Source organism: Pelecanus crispus, chromosome 1, assembly GCF_030463565.1.
Source record: "Pelecanus crispus isolate bPelCri1 chromosome 1, bPelCri1.pri, whole genome shotgun sequence".
Taxonomy (NCBI): Eukaryota; Metazoa; Chordata; class Aves; order Pelecaniformes; family Pelecanidae; genus Pelecanus; species Pelecanus crispus.
In genome coordinates, this window is record NC_134643.1 from 111218914 (window position 1) to 111244830 (window position 25917).

Here is a 25917-nt window from a genome sequence, read left to right on the forward strand (position 1 = left end):
GGGAATGAGCACTGGAAGCATTGACGGAAGGGATGATATATTGGAACTTACTGCAATATAATTGGAATGATTAAAATAATAGTACAAAAAAAAGTTCCAGCCATGAGCATATGAGTTATAGTACATGCAGTCTAGACGTGCTGTAGAATTCCTTTAATTTTTTTAATTAAACACACATCTAGAAGCTTAATTGTTTTACTGACACTATACTTAGATTGGGAGGCTTTAAATCCACAGATGCTCTGAAACTCAGTTTCATGTAAGAATATGTGTAACTTTCTTTGAAGTGTCCAGTTTCCCATATTAACCTCCAACATAGCAATCACAGCTCTGTGTGAAGTTTCTAAAATGTAGCCATACAAAAAGCGGTATAGTAATAAAGCAATATATTGGTATGTGAAGAAAAGGCACACTGAAAAATTGCAGCCAATTTTTCTAAATTTTGTCAGGCAGCATATTTTGAAATATAGAGGTCACCACTTGTAGCCAATTAAATTCAGTTCTCTCTTGAATAGATACAGTCACTCTTACCTGAAGCTGATTATGGTTTTTTAATAAAGATCTAAAATAAGATTCAACACACTGCAGAGAATCATTCCTCATCAGTCTAAATGCAATAATGGTCTTGCATTTAGTAATTCACACTTAAATTGATGACTTTCATAGTATTCTTATGTGATTACTGCAGCAGGTTATATGACCAGTATCTGTTGCAAATAGAAGATAGTGATGGGGAAAAGGGTGATGGTTGTATAAATTTGAGATGAGGGAGAGATTTTAAAGAAAATCTGCAAATGAAATGGGGAATACTGACTTTCTTCTAATAGAGTTTCATCCAAAGAAGTTCTAGGTTGGAGGAAAATTAGGCATGGTACTGCTCATGGCAGGGAAAGAATACGGGATCATTAAGACAGTTGTCATTTTTTTCTGATGCTAGTGTGTATACGTTGTATAATGTACAGATCCACTTGAAATCCATTTTTTGAAAGCTCATTGGAGAGAGAAAGAAAATTGATAATGGGGGACAAAACAATTAACAAGTGTATCTACAAATTAGAAAACAATAAACTATCAAAATGCTGTATGCATTTCTGAAAGTCAGTAGTATCTTTATGGTCATGAGATCAGAAGTGATCTACAAATAATCATGTTAATCTATTACTTTCAGTTTTGAAAGGGATGACATGTTTTCTTGAGGAATGCCATTTCATGAGCTAGAATAAAAAATAAGTTCCTCTGTCCCTAGAAGTCGATTGAAGCTGAAGATGGAGGTCAGTGCATCCAGCTGAGCTTGTCAGCCTGCCTCTTCAGGTGGCAGCTGTCTCTGCCCTACCAAATTCCTTCCTAGCTGTAGCTACTGGTTGAGATTCAGTTTCCAGTGGGACTATGTTGGTGATTCTGTGCTAAAATTTAGGGAGGATTTACATGGACTTACTCAGCTTTATATGGATGTTCTCTTTAGGGTTATTTAAATGCCAAAATTACTGACTTTGGAACTAATGCGTTATTAAGATAAATTTTATTGGAGTTCATACTTACAAAATTATTAGTGAAATTGTAATGAAGATACAGAAACTGGTTCTGCTGTGATCACATTATAATAGTAATAGATGGACTGGGAGTAGCTTTTGCTGATTTTTCTTCTAGGTTTTGTTCTGGCTGATATGGTTACAGGACAAGTCTGACTGAAATAGTATATCGTGTCAAATATGTCTTTAACGAATAAGGAAAATATTGCATGAAAAGCTTTATGCCTGGGAACAGAACGAATTGTTCTAAACCACATTTGGAAAAAAAGAGTTCAACTTCTTTTTAAAAAAGCATATTACACTAAATTTGCTTGGCTGTTTTTCCGTATGTTTGTTTTGGGCAGTTCCTTGTAAAAAGGTAGCTTTATAGAATTCTCTATAGTTTGCCATAAGAATTGCAATCAAACATCTGTTTGTCCTGGTTCCTCTCTGTATCTCTCTTGATAAGGAGGCTAACTCTTTACGCCAAATGTTTATATATCTACACTACAGTCTCTTGTAATCTCTTGAAAATTGGTATAAAGTTATTTAGAAACAAAAGAAATTCATCACCATGGACATGACCATTATTAGTTTAGATAGCTGACACAAGTTTTTTCTAAGTTATTCTACTACGATTAACTTAGAAGTAAGCGTACAAGTAATACTCTGTAGACCTTACTCGATTTCTTCAGTCTAATTATTATGCAGTAAGAGTCCTGTCAAATGTAATTATAAGGATAGATGTATATATGAACAAATAAACACAGGAATGAAAAGGCACATCCATATAAGAAGTCACTGTTAAGCGCTCTGGTAATTTTCTTCTATAGGAGGTGGCTTAATCTGTTACAACAAAGAGCTGAGAATGGAAGTTCTCTGGAGAATTATTAAGTAAAAGTATGGGGGTTTTAGATATATATAAATAGTCATTGCGCTAAGGCTGCACTCAAAGTGCGTGTACGTATCAGAGAGCTTCACAATGAAGAGGAGAATGCTCTTTGCCATCTTTATTATCTTTTCCTTTAAGATAGGTAAAGAAAGTAAAGTAATGACTGTTGTAATTTTCCTGATTAAATAAACACATTAGATCACCTTTTCTTGGCTGGAGGAATTTGTGTAAACACCATAGAATTTGTCATTTCCTGTTATGGAGTGAAGTCGTATTCCTTTCAACCTGTCAAAACGAGCATCCAGTGCAGGTAGAACCTAGGGGTCTGTATTTTTAACCCACAAAACTTCAGAGATTGGCATTATCATTTACTGTTTTCTTCAGTGCTTTACAGTGACCAGCTTTTTTCCCCCTTGCTGTTATTTAGTAACATTTTATTAACACTGTACCACACCTTTGATAGGGCATGAGATTTTAGAATACATTTTAGCACAGGCTTATTAGTAGTATACCTAAGTTTTCCAAGACAGTTTTCTAATACAGTAAGTAAAAAAGAAATTGGTGTCTTTTGAGGAAAAAATCCATTCATTAATAAACCACAACTCGTAGTAAAATTATCCTTATGAGGACTATTCACTTGAGATATTTTTTATGTTTCCATACCCTGACTTTCTGCAAGCAGGTGGAGGCAGTGCTAGATTCCCTCTTGCCTTTCCTCCCCTCCTTTCTGCCCTGAAGGAAAACAAAGGGAAAAAACATTTAAGTTTTTTTTTTTCATTTATTATGACACCACATTAGTCAGAACGGTAAATAATTAGAATAATAAATAATAATGAGAATTGTTCATGCAAAGGAAATTTTTACATATGCTTCATTGCTTCATGTACCAAGGTTGTCTAAAAGAATGACCTTTTGTGGTTCTGAAAGTTTGGCTCATAGCTGTGACTAAGCACTTTTTACTCTGAATTCTGTATTTTAGAATTGATGGGTATCTTTCATTTAATTTATTTAGTTTGAAATGTATTAAGCTTGGACATTCAGAAACAATTACTTAAAGTTGGTGTTTAAAGTAAGGAAACAGATAGCATAAGTTTTCAAATTGCTAACCATAGAGTTGGTCTTATGGACAACAAGCAGAGGTGAAATTCCTTTTTTGTTGTTGAAGTTTAGTTCTTGGCATTAGATTCCCTAGATACTTTCTATGTTCAAAGAATTGGTGAGTCTGAGTAATCAAACAGTCAGCCAAACACTGGAGAAAATCCCACAAAGTTCCAAAAGATTTTACACTGCTTTTTCTCCCCGTCTTCTGGTTTGAGTGTTTAATGTTTATTATGCCAGATTTTTAGGCTTTTTTCACCACCCTGTAATCTTAAATTCTGTATTTCTCTTCCTACAAAATGGAAATAAATATTTAAAACAAAGCCTAAGTAGCAGTTGGGGGCTTATGACCATTCTGGGGTTGATGCTTAAACCCTAAAGATTATTTACAAAGTGAATGCTTTTTGGAGAAGGAAAAAGTCAACTGTGAAACACTAAAATTTACATTATCAATGTTTTCAGGCTTCCTTTGCCACCACCTTCTTGGATAAGGGCATTGGAAAAGATGAAAATCTACTTTGACTATGTTATAAGAAATTCCAAGGTAATTATTTTGTCATTGGGTTAAGTGGGGAGGAAACTGAAAGTCTATCAGGAAATGGATAAATGGAAACAACTTTGAGCTGGATGTTCTTTCTAATGCCTATCCAGCATTGGTTAATGAAGCTAGTGACTTAAAGTAGTATGAAATATTATTCTTATAAACTAACTAATTATGTACTGGAAAGAATGAATGTTCTGCCGGTTGCATCTGCAGTTGCTCTTAGCACAGCACCATAGTCATCCAAATTTGGAAAAACAAAGAAAAGATTTGATTAGAAAAGAATTTCTTCACAAAGTGCAAGGTATTAGCAACTTATTTGCCTGTACTTACATTTTAATCAAAAGTTGCTATTATTCTGCTACCTCTTAAGCCCAGACCAGTAATAGTTTCACTGAAATATGGTCTGAAATAACAGATACCTATAACAGGAACGGTTGCTTTTATTTTGGATATAAATCATGGAATTTTGTGGAAAAACCTTACTGTTAAAAATAAATATATATTTCCAGTGTATTAATTATACTGGTAAATTAATATCTCCAAATGGAGATCAGGAACAAGTGGTGTCCCTCCAGGGGTCCATACTGGGAACAGTACCATTTAATGTCTTTATTAATGACGTAGACAATGGGATTGAGTGCCACCTCAACAAGTTTGTGGATGGCACCAAGCTGAGTGGTGCAGTTGATTCACTTGAGGGAAGGGATGCCATCTAGAGGGACCTTGACAGGCTTGGGGGAGTGGGACCATGTGGACCTCATGACGTTCAGCAAGGCTAAGTGCACGGTCCTGCACTTGTGCTGAGGCAATCCCCAGTATCAATACAGGCTGGGGAATGAAGTGATTGAGAAGGACTGTGGGGACACTGGTGGATGAAAAGCTGGATGTGAACCGGCAATGTACGCTTGCAGCCCGGAAAGCCAACTGTATCCTGGGCCGCATCAAAAGAAGCATGACCAGCAGGTTGAGGGAGGTGATTCCCCCCACCTACTCTGCTCTTACGAGACCCCACCTGGAGTACTGTGTCCAGTTCTGGGGTCCCCAGCACAAGACAGACATGGACCTGCTGGAGCGGCTCCAGAGGAGGGACATGAAAATGGTCAGAGGGATGGAGCACCTCTCCTGTGAAGAAAGGCTGAGAGAGTTGGGATTGTTCAGCCTAGAGAAGAGGAGGCTCCAGGGAGACCTTATTATGGCCTTTCAATACTTAAAGGTGGCTTATAAGGAAGATGGAGAGAGACTTTTTACCAAGGCCTGTGGTGACAGGGCAAGGGGCAACTGCTTTAAACTGAAAGAGGGTAGATTTAGATTGGATGTAAGGAAGAAATTTTTTACGATGAGGGTGGTGAGACACTGGAACAGGCTGCCCAGAGAAGTTGTGGGTGCCCCATCATTGGAAGTGTTCAAGGCCAGGTTGGACAAGGCTCTGAGCAACCTGGTCTAGTGGAAGGTGTCCCTGCCTATGGCGGGGGCTTGGGCTTAGATGATCTTTAAGGTCCCTTCCAAACCAAACTATTCTGTGGTTCTGTGATTAATACACAAGTTCTAGTGCACTAATCGGCCATCTTTTGGCAACATAAGTTGATTTCAAAACTATCAAAGGAGACTGTTGCCTTGTCTTGTGAGTTTCCACTTCTGTGTTGACTTGAAAATGTAAGTACAGCACTCAAAGCATTTTGGGGTGTGAAGGAGTGTTCCAGTTTTCCAAATAAGCTGTAGACAGTAGTATGTGCTTTTTGTAATTTGTATCTAATATAAGGACACTGATTATTCTAACTCTGAATATTTTTAAAATACTATCTGACGTTTCCATTGTCACAATTTCATTTCAGTGGATTAGTGGGAGTACAACTGAATACATGTTGGCACAGTATCTTCCCCACATGTCTTTGGAACTTACAAATTTGGTGGCTATAGAAAGATAGTGGGTATGTTAAAACATGTTCAGATTGCAAAAGCTTTTAAAATAGGTGCTTAATTTTTAAAAAATAGAACCATAGATAAAACAAAGTATAGCTGTGACTTAATACAAAAATTATATTGTAGCTATCTTTGCCACAGTTCAAATAATAATCTTGCTGCATACTATATACTAAATAAAGTTACTGTAACAATCTATTATAAATGTGCTTATTGTTCTTGTATTAATCTTCATGAGGTACAAATTATATGGCTGAAACGGTAGTATTAAGAAATTGAGATAAAAACTAAGTGTCTTTGAATATAAACCTGTTTTTTAGTTCTCTTACATGAAAAAGTATTTTTGAAGCATACAGAAAATACATTTGCAAGTTCTCAACTCTATTGGCACAGCGTAAGATGAGCTAATATCTTTAATTACATTCTTGAAGAATATAACTTTTAGAAGTGCAGCAAATTGAGAATGTGCCTAAGAATTGATTCCTATTTAATATGAACCCTGTACTTCTGATCTTCTGTGCTGTTTTGTGCAAATGCGACAGCTTTGCATTTTGTGCTTGCTGAAAGGTAATAGGAACTGATACATGCGTAAATCGCTTTTGCCAGATGGCTGTGTACCTCTGCAGTCGTTTCCTGAATCTTGTATTAAGGATGATATAAGACAGTCTTAAGGCTCTCTGAGCCTTCCACTGGAAATCTCCTTTTCTGTGAAGGTAACAATCCATTGCACAAACTTTCGTGCCCTTCATGCTGAAGTCTGTCATGTAACTGAGCAGTCTTGTCTTGTGGTGCTGAAAAGAACATTTTGGACTGTATCCAGTGCAATTGTTTATGCTGAGGATAACAATCTGGAAGTGTGAGAGGAAGTAATCTAAGCTTTGTGTTAGCTAATATTAGTATAAAGAGTGAACTTTTTTCTGCTTCTCCAGGGGAGGGAATCGTTAAATTACCATTCAGGACCTGGAGTCAGTATCTCAGAAGCCTCCTGTAATGTCTGTACTGGATGATGGCTGATAATTAATGCTGCTACCCATCTTAAAATTTTCTTCTCCTTTTACAGATTTGGCATTGCTACCAACTGTCTAGTTGGGAGGAAGGGAATGATAGACTTTTGGTCAATAAAATACAGAAAGGCAACTGAGACTTCAGGGGTCCAGTATGCCAGTCTCTGAGAGACTAAAGTAAAAGGTTATTTAGATAATCTCTTCTAAGTAGAAGTCCTAGGATGGTAAAATTCAAGAGTTGTCCCCTTTTCAGGCTTCTGTATGTGATAATAACTGTTCCTTATAAGGCTGGTTTTGTTCTGTTAAAATAAAAAAAAGTAGCTGACTGTTCATTGCTTGAGGATTAATGTTCTAATTTTGGTTTTTCAACGTAATTACCTATTAAAAAAAAGTCATTTGTAATAGCATATGGACACTGAATAGTAGATAAGTTTTTGTTGATGTGTTCCTGGTATACATGAATTTGAGTCTTTCTGCTACCACGGTAGCAACTGTGGTTCACTGTCATCTGCACACAGAAAAGACTTCTCAATCATCAGTGCGCTTAACTTTTGGAAAACCAGGTATTTGGTGATATGGTTATCTTAATACTGGAGTATTCTCAAAGGGCAGCGGTCTGCCCTTGCTTCAACTTCTTTAATGCTTTTCCTTGAGAGTTTTCAGAATGTTCTCTCTTATGAAGAACTTCTGCTTTGCTGCTTAAATTCCTGTTGCTATTCATTAGTATTAGAAAAACCAAAACTTCCACCTGAATTCAAATGAAAACAGTCTGTATTTTTATCTGGAAGGTGCAGGCATAATACTAATGCTTTAAATATTTTTTGTGTGTGTTTGTTTTTAGGTTGGCATTCTTACACTCTGTTATACCAGCAGCAAAGGTAAAGGCTAGTGCATTGTCAGCTGTAGCTTTGGTTTCTGCATGTTTGAGGGAGGGAGTGTGCTCAAAATCCTACCTTGACTTGGGTGGAGGTCACTGCAGCATTTCTCAGCTGTGGCTGAATTACATGGTTGCAGGAGGTGCTGTTTGGTTCTCCAGACAGAAGGCTGGGAGCAGCTGGTCAGGTAGAAAACACCGAGGGAAAGGCAGTGAATTTCTTCAGTGTACCTTTGAAATCACTTGTGTGAGTCTCAATTTGGGAACCAGTATTTTAAAGTACTGAATGAAGTTAGGTTTACAGAAAAGACTGTTTCAGGCTTTTAATAAGATAGTTTTGAGAAAGCAGAGCTTTAAAATAAATTGCCAAGTATTTAATGTTTTGTCACTGCTAACTGAATTAATTTATCTGAGAATATAATTTTGGTTTCCTATATAGGGAATATAAAAAGTCAAAGAAAATTGTTTTCTATTCTCATACGTGTGTATAATAGCATACTATTTCGGGGAGAAAAAACCACCTCACAACAAAGTAGTTGAATATCTGTTGAAGTTTGATTCTTTACCAGTCCTGTTTTTAACTCTGGGGAAAGTTTAGGGTAGTGGTTTACTTAAGATCTTGAGTCACCTGATATGTAATAGTTTGGCTGTTTCTATGCTGCATTTAGGCTTAATTTGAATGTGAACCCAGTGTTGAACAGTAAACTTCTCTGAAATGTTTGATATCTCAGGTCAATTATGGAAGTCATGAATTGCATTAAATTGTATGCAAAATCCTGATGGTACATTTTAAAAATGTTGTGATTTAGTTGCATGTCACAGAACAACAAATTTTGTTTGTCAATTTACAGGGTTGATTGTATGACTAAACAAATTTAATATTTGCTAAGAAATTTATTTTGGAAGATAAGCTTTTTAAGTTTTCTCAAAGATTTTTTTTTTTAATTAGTGTATAATTCACTTGCATAGCACATGAGTGGTAGCACATGAAGGCTTTATCAGCACTGTAAAAGGCTTTGTAATTCTATTTTTGAGACATTATTTTAAAATATGTGTGTCCTGGAGGCTCTGTTAAAACTGCAGGTAATTTTCTTCAGTACTTTTTTTTTTCTGTTTACTTTGAGCAAAAAAAGCATCAAGAATATTGAATTTCATTACAATAAGTACGCATCTTCTTTGCTTCCAAGACTGCTCATATATTCACATTTTGCAGGACATAGCCTTTACTGAGTAATACTTGAGTTATTCCTTCAATTTTTATGGCAAATAACTGAATGCTTTATTTGGTGGTATTTAGTTTACTCTTATCAGGTGTACATAGGACTAGCCTGAAGAGTTTAAGTCTAGGACACTGTGCTGCTTACTAGATATAATACACGTATATATATTCCATAGTTCATTTGAGGAAAAAAATTGTCTTTTCATGCAAATGGCATTTCAGTAAAGTCACGTGAGTACATTCATAAACATGTTTAATTCATTGGCAAAATACAAGAGAGATAGTTAATGCAGAATTAACCTGCTAAATTAGAATGATGGATCTTTCCAAAACATTGATCAAACTTCTGAGCGCTCGAAAATTGGGAAAGTCAGAGGAGAAAACAATTTCCTGACCCATGCATCAGAATCTTATCTTTTGCTGGGTTGAACCCAGATCTGATATTCGCCAAAGAAAATTTGCCTTTTTGCGTGCAAAGCTTCTTAACAGCTTTCAGATAGCTGTAACTTATTCTTGGTGTGTGCGTGTGTTTGTGTACAGTAGGTACTGCTTTCCTGATCTGGAATTAGATAGGCAGACGATGGGCATTTAGTGCTTGGAGTGGAGTTTGCGCAGTGCATGACTGGGGCTGCTCTTACTCGCGTTTGCTAGTGCTTGAGAGGAATCGGCTGTCAAGGACATGCAGCCGTGTGTCCCAGGGGTCAGTTACAGTGACTTTGGGAGAACCTGGAAGAAGGAGAAATAGTTACCCTCTCATCTTTGTTTTTTTTTTTTTTCTTAGACAAAATGTTAGACTATCTATCACTGTTTACCTAGCACATGTTCAGTCTCCCTAATTTAATTGTGTGTTGTATTATCTGTGCCAATAGCTCCTGAAGAACTTTACTGTGTAGTGCTGCTTTGTGCCAACAGATGAAGTAGAGTTTTGAGGAAAAAAAATTAAATATTTTCATGGGGACTTCAGAAATACTGTTTGTATTTGAGATGTGCCTATTTCTAAGAAATCATTTTCCCTAAGTAATTACTGTATATGAATCAAGTCTAATAAATGCATATTGCTATTATACTGTTCACAGCATAGTGAATGAAAGTGCTTTCTCCCTGCATAACACTGAGTTTAGGGGGATCAGGATTAATGCTTCAAGAAGGGGGTATTGTCTGGTATGGCATTCTAGAATTCTGTTTTTAACTAAAATGGAAAATCCTCTGCATCTTCAAAGCTGCTGTCCTTGTTTACTTTTAAAAGAAAAAAATGAAAAACTGTAGTTAAATGAAATATTTTTAATGATAATAAAACCAGGAAAATTATTTTGGTTATCCTATTTTTATTTCTAAGTATTTAGTTTTTATATTTATTCACTTTTCATTCTCAGAATATTAAGCTACAGCTTGATTATTGGATATCACAAAATACATGATATAATAACCAATGTTCTGCTTATTAGAATTTTTAAATAGAAAAGTAAAAAATATATATTTGTCAGTGGCTTCTGCACAATTGGAGCTTTGCCTATGAATAGGGCAGTATAGAAATAATCGTTCAATCCTGTATGCAATTAATTTACCACTATCAACATTTATGTTGCCTGACAGAAACTGGTATGATTTAGTTTGTGAAAGGACTTCAGATCTTCACTGAACAAATGCTTCCAAATTTGAAAATAATCCTTTTTTCACTTCGATTTCTCATGACTTTTTCGTGATACTACTTAAATAATTAAGGACTGTTTTCCTGAAGTCTGGCCTTGAAATTCTGAAATACTTCTGAGCTTTTCCATTTTAATTCAGGGAATGGGATGTTAATGCTTAAGCAAAGATGTCTTCTGTGGCAAGTACTGATAAAAGTATACATTATTTTTAACTGTTACAGGAAACTTAGTCTTTCAGTGACTTATTTGATATAGTCTTGTAATAATATAATATCATTGGCTTTCTAACTATGATGGCATAAATAAATCCTCAATTTCTGTTGGCAAGAATAAAATCTTCTTCCTGGATTTAGCTGTGCCCAGGTTACATGTTTGCTATTCATTTAATCTTACAAATGCAAGATTCCAGTGTTTCTCCAGCACAGATTTCTAAATAATGGAAGGAATTAACTGCCTCTTTCTTACTACTCACTGCAGTGAGGCACTAGTTGTCTGCTGGGTTTTATTCTTAGCATTTTTACCTCTCATACAGTCCAACTTAGAGAATAAGGTCCTGTAAAAATATAGAAAGCAATTTTTTCCTATCAGCCCTTTTCAAAGGTCTGTACCCTACTGTAAAAATGCTCAGAACAGCTGAGAGGAAGTGGCTGTGATGAAAGGTCTTTCATTCCTACAGCCATCCATCTTGCATCTTAATTTGGTGAGATTCTTTCAGAGTGAGAGGCATTTAGTAGTTGTGAAAAGTACATGCCTGAAAACTCTTGTGTTCAAGATGACCTAATTCCATCCTGGAATATGGAAAGATAGAATCTTGACTTCCTTAAAAACGTGACTGGCTTACCCACATCTGGTAATGTTTGTGCCTATGTTCTGTCTATTTTCCAGTTTCTTAGAAAGCTGTGAGATTGTTTAACCTGATCTCAAGCCATTTGGAAACTTCACTCTTCTGGGAATCAGCTGTGTAATGGCAACTGCTCTAGTCAGGAAAGCTGCTTATCCAGTTCATCAGAAGTTCAGCTCCTACTGGGAAAACTGGTATCAGTGACCATTACTAGCTTCAAGCACCCTTCTTGTTGAAAACAAAAGCAAAACAAAAAGCTGTGACCTTTTGTGTTGCTGTGCAGAGGGATCTGTACTTCCCAGTGGATACTGCTGTCTGGCTTAGTGATGCCAGTCACTACGTGTCCGGAGGTTTCATAGGCACTGATCTGAACAAGTGCTGGGTTTTGCTGCCACCACTGCTCTTCTCACAGCTGGTAGACTTAATGTTGGGATTGATACTCAAATACCTGACTAGGAACAGACTGAGAGGGACCGTTAACAGGTTACATCCACTTTGTGTGACATTTTGTCACCTCACCGTGACAAAATAAATTAGGAATGGCGTGTCTTCCTATAGGTCTTTGCTTTAAGTCCATGAGGGCTGGTTAGCTTTTTTTATTGTCTCTTAATTAGCAAAACATTCCCGAGGGCCACAGCGTTGGCTGTGAATACAGGGAACTTTAGTATAGAAGTTTTTTCACAATCACAAGGCCATACTGAGACCCCATCCTAATTACTGATCTAGTGTTTCAGACTTTCATAAAATAAGAACTGCATCCCCTTCTGGACTCAGGGTGGGCTGTGTACTTCAGACCAGTTTAGAACACTTAATGTGTTCTGGTGCAGACCTCTGCTGTTCTTTGACATTCAGTAGGAGGGTGATTATCTGGGACAGACACAAATGGGTTTGGTAAGTCAGGTAATCTAGCGCTGCTTCAGAGGGTGTTGTCCCTGTACTTCCTGAGGTTAAGATGTGGTATGCTTTCAAATGCCTGCCTTTTAGTACTTAGGTTTACTTGTTTTTTCTGATTTTGGACATGCAGTGTTCTTCTTTACTCATTTACCTCCTTATAGTTCAGATTCTTTCATGTGTCCTTAATGTAGGTCTGTCTTCCCTTACTGGTATCTCAGGGTACTGTTTACTCATGCGTGAACCTGAGCAGACAAATAATTTTAAAGTTTTTATTGCATAGCAATTACGGTTTGTCAAAACCTTTAATCTGCTTGCAGTGACCTGTGTGCATTCTTCTTCAGTAGTGGGTTGTCTTTGTTCTGTGGTTAGGCCCCGAGAGCTTGTAATGTCAATCACTATTTCCTAAGTGAGGACTTTTCATTAGCTGTAAGGAGAGTTGGCCATGAAATTTTTAGACTAAGCTATCTAATTGGTGATTGAAACTTTTTATGTTTTTGGTGTCGTACTGGACCTTAAGAAAAAATAAAACTCTGAGATCTGTAATGCACTGTTACTTGCGTTATTTAATGCTTTTTTTATTTGAAATGTCATTTAAAAGATAAATCTGCTTTGTAGACCAAAGATCAAAGGTTACAAGTCTTTGGGCACTGTCAACATCTTTGCTGTATTTCAGTTTATAAATGGTCTACTTCCAGTGTTACCAATTCTATACAGGTAGCAAAGCAAACATAATCAAATCAAGTGAAACAGAAAGGTCATGTTATGGATCCATTTCTCTTTAAAACAAACAAAACCTCACAATGCAGAGAACAGAGGTAAAGTGATAAGCAATTGATTGTAAGCAGTAAGTGGGGAAGGAGAAGACAGATCGGTAGCAATTAAGATATTTGATAAATTTGAGAAAAAAGCTCAGGGAGCTAGATCTGAAGCTGATATTTATTTTAAATTTAGAGGCTTCAGGGGAAAAAAAAGTGGTTCTCTTTATCCTTGATATGGCTGAAAAGAGATACAGATAAATCTTCCTTAATGATCCAAGCTCCCTGTTAAGGAAGTCTTGAGCCAGTAGCGGTGGGAGACTTAAAGAATTGGGAACTATCCCCATTAGCTTGCCCAAGAAAGTGCAGTTATAATCCATGCAGTACAGGTAACATCTTCCTAAGCTTTGTGCGAGTAAAGATCTACTGCTATTGAAAGTGTTACTTTCAAGCCTCACCCACGTACGAGATGGTGATGAACAAGAAGTATGACCTTACAACTTACGCATCTAACCTGTAGGTTCTCTCTTGGCCCCCACATCACCTTCACAGTACAACAGTTTGAACTGCTTGACCAAAGGAATCATGGTCACACTGATTGTGTTTTGGGTTCATTGCTTATGGTGGGGATGTTAAAAAGTCAATTTCATCTTATTAATTTACTTTAATAATAACCAAAATACTGTGGCACTGTGAAGAATAGTTCAAGAACACTGCAAGAATGTTGCAGCCATTCTGAAAACTTTTACCAGCTAAATTCTCCTGCAACTGGAAGCTGGATTGCAGAGGACTCTGTCCTCAGGATTTTTGTCAGTTGTCTTCTGTTTATTTTAAAATAATGTTAAAAATTCAGTGCATGTTAAGCTGAAAGCTTCAGTCTCCTGTAACTTCTCGCCTATTGATATCTGTGCCACTACTATTAATTAGTTTTACTTGTTTTCAGAATAGGCTTTTTCCTTAAAAGTTATTTTGTGTCTGAATATTAATTTTGAAATGTGAGTAATCTTAATATTGCTGAATAGAATGGCTTGTTTCATTTCTGGCTATACAGGATGCAGTCATGCAATGCACTTTCAGAAATCCTAGGTCCAGAAAGAGTAGCACACTGCAACAGTGCCTCTGGTTGTTACTGTGGGAGAAAAAATTAATTCACTGCTTCTGTCTCTTCTTGGGATTGATACAGGGGAAGTGACATGTTGCTGCTGACCCCTTCTGCTCACAGATTATCATATGGCCCAGGAGGATAACTCTTTGCACAGTTCATTTTGGAGGCATAGCACAGCTTGGATCACCATACAAAAGCTCTTTTGATCTTTTTAATGACTATATCACATTCTTTTGACTGAGATGTGTATGTTCCCATAGGATGGCGTTAGGTATAATTGAGTGCAGGTATCGAGAGCAGTATAGCAGTGTGAGTTGAGATTGTCTCTTGGCTAAAAAGTGGGCACCTGCTGCACTGCTTTGACTTCTCAGTCCATTATGGCTAGAGATGGCTGGGGGTCTTGGCAACGATATTACCTAGAGGACAGCAAGGAATTACTTCTCCATGTAAATGAAGGAGGTTGAATTACAGAGAGTTTATTCCTTTTATTGTTGTTTTCCAAATAGGATAAGACTGGTTACCCTTTTGTATCACTGATCAAATAAAGTGCATCTAAATAACAGGCAAACTTGTGTATGCTGGTCAACAGCAGTGAAAAAAATCTCTCTATCGAATCTGGATGTTCATAAAATAATTCAGATTCACTGAAGGTTAGCATTATCAGACTGAGTGCCAGTTTCCTTATGTTTAGCAATCCATTGGTGGCATTTAAGCTATTCAGCTGTTGAAATGTTTGAGGATAATTAAAAAAGTAGTATTTTAGCAATTCAGTGCTACTATTTGTTAAGTTAATTAAACAAGAAGAATTGAAAACAGGTAAATCATCATAAAAGTCTAGATTCTTTTAAGGTCAGCAGTTCCACTAATTTTCTATAATACATAATAAGAAGTGCAGTTCCTGAATGTCAACATTAATATGGTTCAAGAATTGCAGCTTCAAACTGTTTCAGGTACAGCCAATATTATTTTTTTGTCCATAGTGACAAAATTAACTGGTTTAAATGCATTGCTTGCATCTAAAATATTTGTTGTTCATCATGCATTAGAATTTAAAGTTCTTATAGGGAATCATTAATTTGGTTTTTTAGTACAGGAGGAAAAAAGTAAATAATGAGTGTGACTTATAAGCAATTTCACAGGCTTTCTGCTGACCTAGTATAGGAAAGTTGTTAAATTTCTCGTCACCTTGTGAAACCAGGTCACCTAGCTAGATATGATTATTTCACTTTTTCAAATGAGAAACCGGCTTTTAATGTGTGAGCTATTGGCCCCAAGGAGGAGGGGAAAAAAAAAAACCCAGCAAGACTTCTATGCAAAGAACTTCTTTGTTTTGAATGATGTCTGAGTGAATTCTGAATTACTTAAATTTCTTACAGTGTAAATCATTCTGTTCCTTAATGATAATACAGGATATATTTTCCTCTCTTAGATCATGCATGCAATGAAAGAACTTTCTCAATTTTATGGTATGCAAAAATGTGAGACTGTTAGGATATAATTTAAGATACGGATTTTGCCCAAAAGAAATTACATTCTTAATTAATGCTATCCTGTTTCCATATCTGTCTGTAAAATTACGAGAACGTACTTCTGTTAGAAATGTTCCTGAGTTATTGCTTATATGGTGGGTGTATTTCAGTTATGCTATGATTTTGGCCTCTGCTGGCATTCTGCAAAGTTATTTGTTACTTCTGTCAACTTCTATTTCTAATGCTTCTGCTCCTATAAACAAATTGACTTGGATGAAGTCATGAACCTCTGTATGGTTTGTGTGATCTGCACATTTCAAAAAAATGTGCTGTTCTGGCTCGTGTTTTGGAGCTGTGTAGTTATCTCTCTAAAAGTGAATATGGTTGCTAGTATTTGACAACCTTCCTAGAAATTATCCTAAAACTGAATTTTTCCAAATTTAGACTATAATCAGAGTTAATATATATGTTTGTTTGTTTATTTACAATCTTCTCTCCCATGTGCAATCAGATGGTTGGAAAACATCTGCTGCTCCTATTCAGGTTTTTGATCTCATCAACTTGCTAACTAATCTTTTGGTTCAACAAATTCATCTTGTTTGTTCTTACCTGTAGACACTGTTTCATGTAAAAGTCATTACAATTTATTTTCATACCAGTTCTCCATCTTTTTCCAAAGATCAATCTTCAGTGCCAACAATGGTGGAAAAACTTACATTTGTTATCATACGTTAACAAAATGTATTGTATGTTTTGGGATTTCTGTGTATGTTTTACAAATGTACAAATCCTCTTCACCTTCTTAAGAACTTTAAGGTTATAAAGTCAAGCAGCCTGCAATAAGGAGAAATAAGTTTTAAGTCTGGCTGGTGCTTGTAGCAATTAATCTACTCTTCGTACATGCATTATCTCAATTCTGTGTGAGATAGTATTTTTATTGCAATACAGCTACTGCTTTGACTTAGCTCACAGTGTTTAGCTTGCAGCAAACAGCTTTCTGTAAATGATGCTGGGTCAGAAAAAGACACAGCGAGCGTCTGCATGAAGCTGTATTTTTTGTGACCGGTTTGCCAGTTCGTAAGACTTCTGATACCTTTCTATTCCTTTCGATATCAGAGCATTCTCTCTGTTCACTCATTGCAAATCATCTCACCTGAGAAATAACAAATACATAAAAGATTCTGTAGACAAGCTCCTGAGATCTTCCTAGTGTAGTGTTATCTTGTGAATTGGATGATTTGGGGTGAGATGGGGGGACACGGGGATGTAACAGAAATCTTGTCATGTAATGTGTGCCTTGAAAGGATATTGAACTGAGGCAATTCACATTGAACTGGTTCACATTTCCTAAATGTGGAGGTTTTGGTTTAGTAATATTTCTGTCCTTATATGCACAAGTGTACATCTGTGTGCAGTACATGCAAAGAAAAGGAGAAATTATAATCCTATTGAAGTAAATAAGAATTGGCTATTCAGTGAGATCAGGTTTTTACCAGCTTTATAGTGTGTCCACAGCCTCCCCATCTTTTTGTGTAATACCACTAACTCCAGACTTAAAGCACCATTCATAAGAGGAAGTTTTTTGGAGTAAAGGTGGGGACATCCGTTTTTGTCAAAATGGAGTTTATTCCTTCTGTAGTAATTGCCTCATGAGTCTACTGCCTACAAAGTCTGTTACATAAAGTATGAAAAGTAGAAAGGGTCTCCTTCACTGCCTTATGCCAACTGCATGCATAGGTAAATTGTAACAGTGATGCTGACTGATGTGCTTTGTGCTAGGTGTACCCCTTCCATCTCACCCACTGGGGGTGGTTGGTGAGACCCTGCATGCTGCTGTGGAGCTTGTACTCTTCTCTGAACAGAAATCTGGTAGTAAGCGGGGTCGTAGTTGTGCTATCTTGGGAAATTGATTAGAGAGAAACCATAACATTGACAAGCATTGAAGATGCAGGCAAAAAAAGTTTCACTACCTCATGGGACTGGCTGATTGAGGTGGGTGAGGTCTTTGGAGCCATAGCTTGCAGGAGATGCACCTGACGGAGCCCGTGCCGAGGGTGGCAGAGAGGGTAGTGGCACAGAGGGTGAACAGTAGAAACAAGATATGGGGGTCTTTGAAGCTACTGAGACCAGTGTCCTGGGAGAGGAGGTGATGAATAGTAGGAAAACTGTTTCTGAAACTATTTTGTTCTGCAGTACAAATTTTCTTACAAATGCCCTCCATGTGCTTACTCACTTTGGAACCTCTTTTTGATTTCATGTCCATGCTTTCTTTGTATGTGTGTTACACCCTGTTCCTGTTGTTCTGAATTTCAAAAAAATCTCCTCAACTTCCATAGGTTGGTTTACACTTTAAATGTGTAAATTTTCAACACAGTAGGTGATTTGGTAACCTACTGGTGACATGTAATTTGTAAATAATTGGGACGGGGGGCAGGGGATGACAGCTTTTCAACTTCTGTTACGGCTAGAAATTACTGTAAATCCATAAAATCTTGGGGACAAAATCTTACCTATTATAATTTTCTTTCCATTTCTGTAAGATCTCTTCCCACAGAGTATAACCATCTTTAGAGAGGCAAAGTACAGTGACAAGTATGGGTATTAAAATGTAATATCTGTTCAAACACTGACCTATCTAGATGTCTATATAGATAGCTGACAATTTTTCCTAAACCCATATCTGTAATCATAAAAATATATTCAGTAAAAGACGAAGATTTAAGGAAGACAAACTTTTTAGGAAAAGGCTAACGAAAAATGGGGAAGAAATCATTGAAATGGTAAAATGTCCAGTACAAGTACTATACATGCAAGTGGGGAACGTGGTATAAGGAACTCTCATTGATCGCAAGGTTTCTAAAGCTTACAAAATACATTCATGTTATTTCAGCTGGGAAGTTTTGAGATTCCTTCTGTCTAATTTGAGAATGTGGATTGAAGACTATCGTTTTGATGGCTTCCGATTTGATGGTGTTACATCTATGTTGTATCACCATCATGGGATTGGTAAGTAATTTAATCAACTCTAATCTCAGCAGTCCTGTTGTAGCTCTGTTGCTGTGGAAATAGTGCTATAAAGTTCACTGAATGCTCAAAAAATTCCAGATCTTGTTGTGCTGCTATATGGAGAGATCTGAAATGATGAATAAACTTGGTGCTTATAAAATTGTATATTGCAAAATATCTGTGTTCTTTAAAAAAGCAGCTGTGGCCTTTAAAACTTCCTGTCTTATTAGGCACAGGATTCAGTGGAGATTACAACGAATATTTTGGCCTACATGTGGATGAAGATGCTTTGTGTTATCTAATGATGGCAAACCACATGATTAAATTCTTGCATCCGGAATGCATAACCATAGCAGAGGTAAGGTCAGAATTTGCCATCCTCAATGCCATTAATATTGATTAGTTTGCTTTGGGATGTGAGTTTCCTCTTAATTATCAAGTCATACTTCGGGTACTCCAGGAATGACATGAGCTGAGAAATATTAATTACTGGACAGATTTTTGCCTTGTGGGGAAAAACAACTGGCATATGCACTTTGGGAATTTCTGTGCATTAATGGGTCAATAATTAATGTGGGGATTTCTTTTTTTTTTTCCCCCCTTCATCTCCTTGAACTTGTAATGAGTTTTGGTTTTATCAGTTTATTGCTTTTGCATGATTGTCATTTGTCACTAGTGATTCATGATACTGAAGATTAACAGCCCTAGTGTGGTTTTGCATATTTTGAATTATATTGGCATAATTGATAATTTCTCTTCAAAATAAATGCAATAAAATTATAAATGTTGCATGTGTGTGCTAATTTAAATTTAGTATTAAGTTTCTCCAGGTTTCTGAGGAAGTAAATAGACCATAATACTTGAGTTGATTGAGATCAGTTAAACTTTTTTGACTGAGAAAATATTATTGTTGGCATGTGGAATTTTTAATAGTACAAAATGGCAGAGCATTAAAGTTTTATGAGTAGGTACATTATCATCATGTAAACCTTGAGGATTTTTGTTATGTTTAAATAATTCTTTTCATTTAAAAGAAAGTTGCATCTATCTGGTATCGTTAGGGACTATATGGATTTCTAATAAAACCTTTTCTATTGCTTAAGAGTTCCCTATTTATCTTCAGAAAACAAAATACTGCTTAACTTCATTTCTTATGGTAAAGTTTTATATTATAGATAACCACTGCTAAAAGCTTAATGACAAGCTATCAAAAACATCATCTAGTGAGCAATCACTAGGAAACTTGAGATGGTATCATTGAGCTATAGGCTTATTTGAAGTGAAATTTGTTCGTTTTCTTGGTAGTCTTAGTTTATAAGTATTTCTACCAATGAAATTCTTTGAGTTCAGTCTGCTTGTATTACCTGGCCTAAGAGTTTTTTAATAAGATGTGTCTTCAGTTTATCTTGCTTGAGTTGAAAACTGCTTCTGTTTCAATACATCATTTTTCTGCCTGGGGGAGTCACTACATGAAATACAGAATTGATCAATGTGCTGCATGGTTAGTGGAGATTTTCAGAAGGAGAAACTGTGGACATAATTGAAAATTACCAAAGGTGATGAAGACTGTCTGCTTGTCTATAATGATGATGGAATGAGTGCCATGTGAGAAAAATGTTTTTGTCTAGCCATAACTAGTTATAATATATTCCTTAATTATTTGACTGATAATTTTTACAGCTTTTTAATATTCTGTATATTCACTGTCTTAGTCATTTCTAAGTGTTTAGGTATTACTGACTATATGCTTATTTTTCATTTTGGCCTTCTAAATAAAGCTGTGATTGAAGTTTTGTATAATGAGAAGAAAAAATGTTAAGTAAAATTACATCACACCTGAAGTATTATAAAAACAAACCAGCAAAAAAACCCTACTGCTGTGATTTCTTTTTTATATATATATATACACACAGAGCTCATTTCAAACTAAGGTCTGAACAAACGCTTAGGCATTGGCTATTTACATTTGGTGGAAAATACACGGAACAAAATAGCACTGAATTTTTTTTTTCTTGTGTTCAGGTAAAAATCTGTAGATATAGATAAAAAGTATTACATTTAGAATTTTACTTCTCAAAAATCTGGCTTTCAAAATTGTGACTAAAGTAGATGGGAGCTACTTAAATCTCAGACTCAGACCTTGTCCAGGTAGTCATCGTAGCATCACAGAGAAAGGCTTTTGTTTTAGATCGTGTCCTGTGTAAACTGTAGCCCATTAGTCTGTTTTTATCCGTTCTGACTGATTTGAGAGCTATTGAACTTAACTTTTATAATATCTAAAAGTTTGGAAAGAACTTCACTTTGTTACTTGGTATTTACAGCATGTGGAATGTGGATGCAGTTTTCTGTGCGATCTCATGACTGCTGGGTAGAGGGGGATAATCCCCGTCTTTGATCTCCTGGCTTTGCTGTTCACCCAGCCCGGGATGCTGCTGGCTGTCCCTGCTGCCAGGGCAGGCTGCTGGCTCACGCTCAGCTTGCTGCTGGCCCGGAGCCCCAGGGCCTGCCCAGCAGAGCTGCTCCCCAGCCTGCATGGATGGAGGGGTTAGCCCATCCCAGGGGCAGGATTTGACAATTGCCCTTGCTGAACTTCCTGAGCTTGCTGTTGATGGGTTCCTCTAGCCAGTCAGGGTCCCTCTGGATGGCAGGCCTGCCTTCCACCCCCCAGGATGCCATCCGTGAGCTTCATGGTGATGTGGTCGGTCTCCTCACTTATGTCAGTATGGGGGGGCGGGATGTGTGTGTGTATGCGTGTACGCGTAGGTATGTATAACTTCAAGTGCAAATATCTTTTTCGCTAGTCTAATGCAGCAGTTGGATTCAAAACTGGATTGAATCCAGGAAACCAGAATGAGCTTCCTAATTAAGCCCTGGTTCTAGTCAGAATTTAATTCCATAAATTCTCTTGTGTAGACACAAGAGGTGTATGTTAATCCATAGCCATTGTGGTGGAATGGCTTCTCACTGACATAAGCTAATAAAACTGAGTACTGATAGATATTTTGCAATTATTGGAGATTTGCATTTTCTATACAGATAAGCTGACTTTAGAAAAAGAATGTTATGTGACATAATTGCCTAATAAAATGGTGAAATAAATATTTTAAGAACTTTGAATTACAAATTTAAGAATGATCAGCCTTCATCAATATGAAAGTGGAAAATTATGCAGTAAGAGCATGTCACTTTCCAGGGCTAGCTGGATCATTAGTTTTGGGTTTGTGCATTTAGGAAAAGAGTAGAGATTATATTTTTCTTCCTTACTGTACTTTATATTCAGCCTTTTATTTTTATGCCATTCTTTATGTAAAACATCAATAAACAAAATGAAGGTTTAATTTGTCTTTTGTTGACTACTTTCCACTTTCTATTGATTACTTGGAGCTCAAGAGAGCTAATTATTTTAAATCCTGCATTTACTGAGATCTCTTCCCCCTCAAATACCTACTCTATTAAAATATTTTGTAGTAAGAGTATTTGAAGAGAAAACTCATAATGTAACATAGTGTAACTTTTGCATTCAAACAGCAAGTCTGGGTGTAGTAATCACTGATTCCCCCCCCCGCCCCCTTACCCAGGTCAATCTATGAAGCTGTTTATAGTTTACAGAGTATTTCTGTAGAAGTATTACTGTATGGTGGAAAATCTGAACTACTAATTGCAATGCCTTGCAAATTATGTTGTGGGTTTTTATTTAAGGATGTTTCTGGAATGCCAGCTCTTTGTCGTCCTGTTGCAGAGGGAGGAGGGGGTTTTGATTATCGACTAGCCATGGCTATTCCAGATAAGTGGATACAGGTGAGAACTTTATTAAAAAAAATCTTGAAAGTGGGATGTTTTTCTATCTGTGCATACACAAAAACACTTCTGAATCCTACTGAAAGATTTTACTCTCTCTTCTTTTAATGTCCTTTTAAAATAAATTCTGACAGGCCTGAGCACAGGTATTAGTGGCTGAAATGAGAGCTCTAAGATACCATGTAGGCCTCAGAAGATGAGTAAGTTCAGGGGCTATTCTTTGCATTCAAGCTGATATCTGTTTTCTTCATACAATACACACAGACTCATTTTGTTCAAAATAACCTGTAACTTGCAACAGCTGTAGAATGTGTAGTCTATAGTGAATGTGAACAGGGAGATAAGAAGTTAACCGTATGTGTATAAATATTAAAAAAAAACCCAAGCCATGCAATGAACCCTCCTGAAATTGGGCATAGTAATTAGCATTGAACACAGATAGAGCTGAAAGTTTAACCAAAGTAAATGTAAATGAATCATACAAACACCAGCAATTGGTACAGTGAGGTTACAAAAAGAATAATAAAAATCTGCGAATGCTCTTCGAGAACAATAATATACTAATAAACACTGACTACAACAAGGATTCGGATCACCTTTTCCTTAATACAGAGAATTGCAAGAAAAGGAATAAAACGCTAAATGCTCTCAAAAAGCTTCTACTGATGTTTTAGAGAATGTTTTTCAGTTAGATTGCATCCAAATCCCTCAGGCTATCATAATCTGAAAACAATAAATGTTTTATATGAGCATTAACGCTTCAATAAATGTAGTGAGTAGCTTAAAATAAAAAGCAAATTAACTTATCTTCAGCATCTTTCACTTTTGTAACTAGGAGATGGAGGGCAGATTGAAAAACAGTTTTCAAACCTGCTTTTCATTCAGAATACAAACTCACCAGCTTTTCTGACAGAGACAGCATCATTAAACTTGAGACTGCTTGCTCTCCTTTCTCTCCAGCTTTTAAGTATGTACCTGTTAATAGCAAGTTTTCTAGGCAACTTCCTAAACGCAGTTGTAGGCCTGAAGGATCTCCAAGGTTCCACGGAGTAATTCTGAGGAATCTGTAAAAGTGGGTGAGATAAGCTGATTGTCATAACAGTGGCTATACTAGTTCACATTAAATATCTACCTAGTACATAATATGATGCTGCATAGGGACCTGAATGTTTTCAGGGCCAGAATTTATAGAGTTATTTAAAAAAAAAAAAATCCTGTTTAAAAGTACATGGCCAGTTATAATCAGAATGTTAGATTTTACAGTATCATATTAGCCATCTTGATGTTATTGCATTTTAATCACCTTTATGTCTGTATATTTATGTATATGTATTTAAGTTGTAGTGATCAATGGAGGTCTATAAAGTTCTACAGAAAAAAGAAAGGACTGACACTGGAATTGGACTAGGTTTAGAAGAGGGAGGAAATAGTATCATATCAGGCAGAAAATTCCTATTGATGTAATTTAATTTAAATTCCTAAAAATCAGGAGCTAGTGTGACAAAAAAAAAAAAAGTAAAGATTGTTTTGTATTCCAAAGCTTTCGTTTTAAGCCTGTGGTTTGGAACTGACCAGGAATTCGCAGATCAGGGAACATGCAAGTCCCTGCACTGAGGACCTTCTCACGTATTGTGTACTTCATGGCAACAGCATAGTGGTATCTTGCAGTAATCCATCTTCAGCTATAGTTGGAAGCTGCCATATGCCAGGGTTACTTGAAATGCAGGACTACTTTCAATACTTTGTGTAGGTAGGTGTGTGTGCCCACATATTTCACACACACACACCCCCCCACCCGGTTTTTGGTGCAGTGCTCTTTTGCAGCTCCTAGCAATTGCATTGCCCACTGTATCAGAGCATTCACGTGATAGATGGCAAGTCCAATTGTCCATGCTTATATGTGGAAGTACAGAAGAAACAAAGTGTTCTAGTTATTATATTTATGTAGTGGAATTCAAAAGAAAGAAATCTTTTCAGATTATCAGAGAAAGCTCGTTGCTTCAAAGTTGGGAATAGGAGAAGTTAAAGTAATACAGTTCACAATTCATTGGACATTTCAGTACCAGGATAACAAAAAAAAGGTGCTTTTAGTTAAAACAGAAATAATTTTTCAATGATCTTTTCTTTATTTCTGCAGATAATTAAGGAGCTGAAAGATGAAGACTGGAATATGGGCAATATTGTGCATACATTAACAAACAGACGGTATGAAGAAAAGTACATTGCATATGCAGAGAGCCATGATCAGGTATTGTATTTGTTTACATATGAACAAGTAAAAGATGAGGTTTAGAGGCTTAGTGGGTTATGGGTTTTTTTAAAAATTGAGGCAGGAGTTAAGGGTAGGCAACAATTTCAGAGATAGGTAGATCTGGACTACTGCTTTTTGTTTGTTTGTTTGGGTTTTCTTGTGGGTTCTTTTTTGTTTTGATCCTTCTTTTTAATAAATAAATCCTGCTTGGAGTGGGTAGGTGGTGTTATTTTTCAGTTTTGTTTTGTTTTTTAAGAAATGAGTCCTAGCTTCTTGTTTTGCCTGCCTGTCATAGGACGTAAGAAGGCATATAATCCATGTTTTTGAAGATCTGGTTTCCATAAAGTAAGCTGGAGCACTACTTAAGATAAGCATAAACAATACCATAATTTAGCAAATTTATTCACAAGTGTTTGCAACTTGTATTCCCTTCAAGAAGATGTTTCCTCTCTGAAAGGACTGCAAACACCAATCCTCTTCAGAGATCTAAATGAAATATTCTTTCACAGTTTGATTCAAAACACAGCAATTGTAATGGTTTTGTATACAGAAAAAATAGTAATGACGAGTTTGGATAACACTCATCCCCCACAGTCTTTTGTAATGTTTTTTTCTGAAGAATCAGAAAATGCGTTGGTTGAGAATTTTAAAATTAGGAACTTTAGAAAATATAATCCATTTTCTAATAAAAGGTTTAAGTAACCTACCTTCAACTCTTTTCTCTACATAATAGAGGTTGATGTTCTATTTCCTGTACCTTCTATAATAAAAGTCCAAGAAGTGTCCAAAACGAGACCTGTATTTTATTTTTAAAAGATAATTCTAAGTTTATCAGCTTCCTTTTATGTACCTATCTACATTCTTATCCCAGACTGTTATGCAGTGTTCACTTAAGGCACAAGAGGCGAGTCCTAATCCTGGTAAACAACTTCAGACATTACTTGGAAATGCATATTATTCTGTGATTATTTGCTTTTTATGAAAGCTGATTCTTTGTCCTAAAGCATGACATACAGCATTAGTGTTGCTGGTTTTTTTTTCATGCTGGATTTTATCAATTGAGTTGTTTCCCATATTACTATGTATTTTG

The 25917-nt window shown here is 36.4% G+C and overlaps 1 protein-coding gene across 1 annotated transcript in view; it reads left to right on the forward strand.

Moving 5' to 3' along the window:
• GBE1 (1,4-alpha-glucan branching enzyme 1) overlaps positions 1-25917 on the forward strand; it is a 178230-nt gene that overhangs the window by 86604 nt on the left and 65709 nt on the right. Inside the window, exons 8-11 of the mRNA XM_075718169.1 lie at positions 18663-18778; positions 19009-19136; positions 22478-22576; positions 24714-24824. Coding sequence (XP_075574284.1) covers positions 18663-18778; positions 19009-19136; positions 22478-22576; positions 24714-24824 — 454 coding nt within the window. The remainder of the gene's footprint in view (positions 1-18662; positions 18779-19008; positions 19137-22477; positions 22577-24713; positions 24825-25917) is intronic.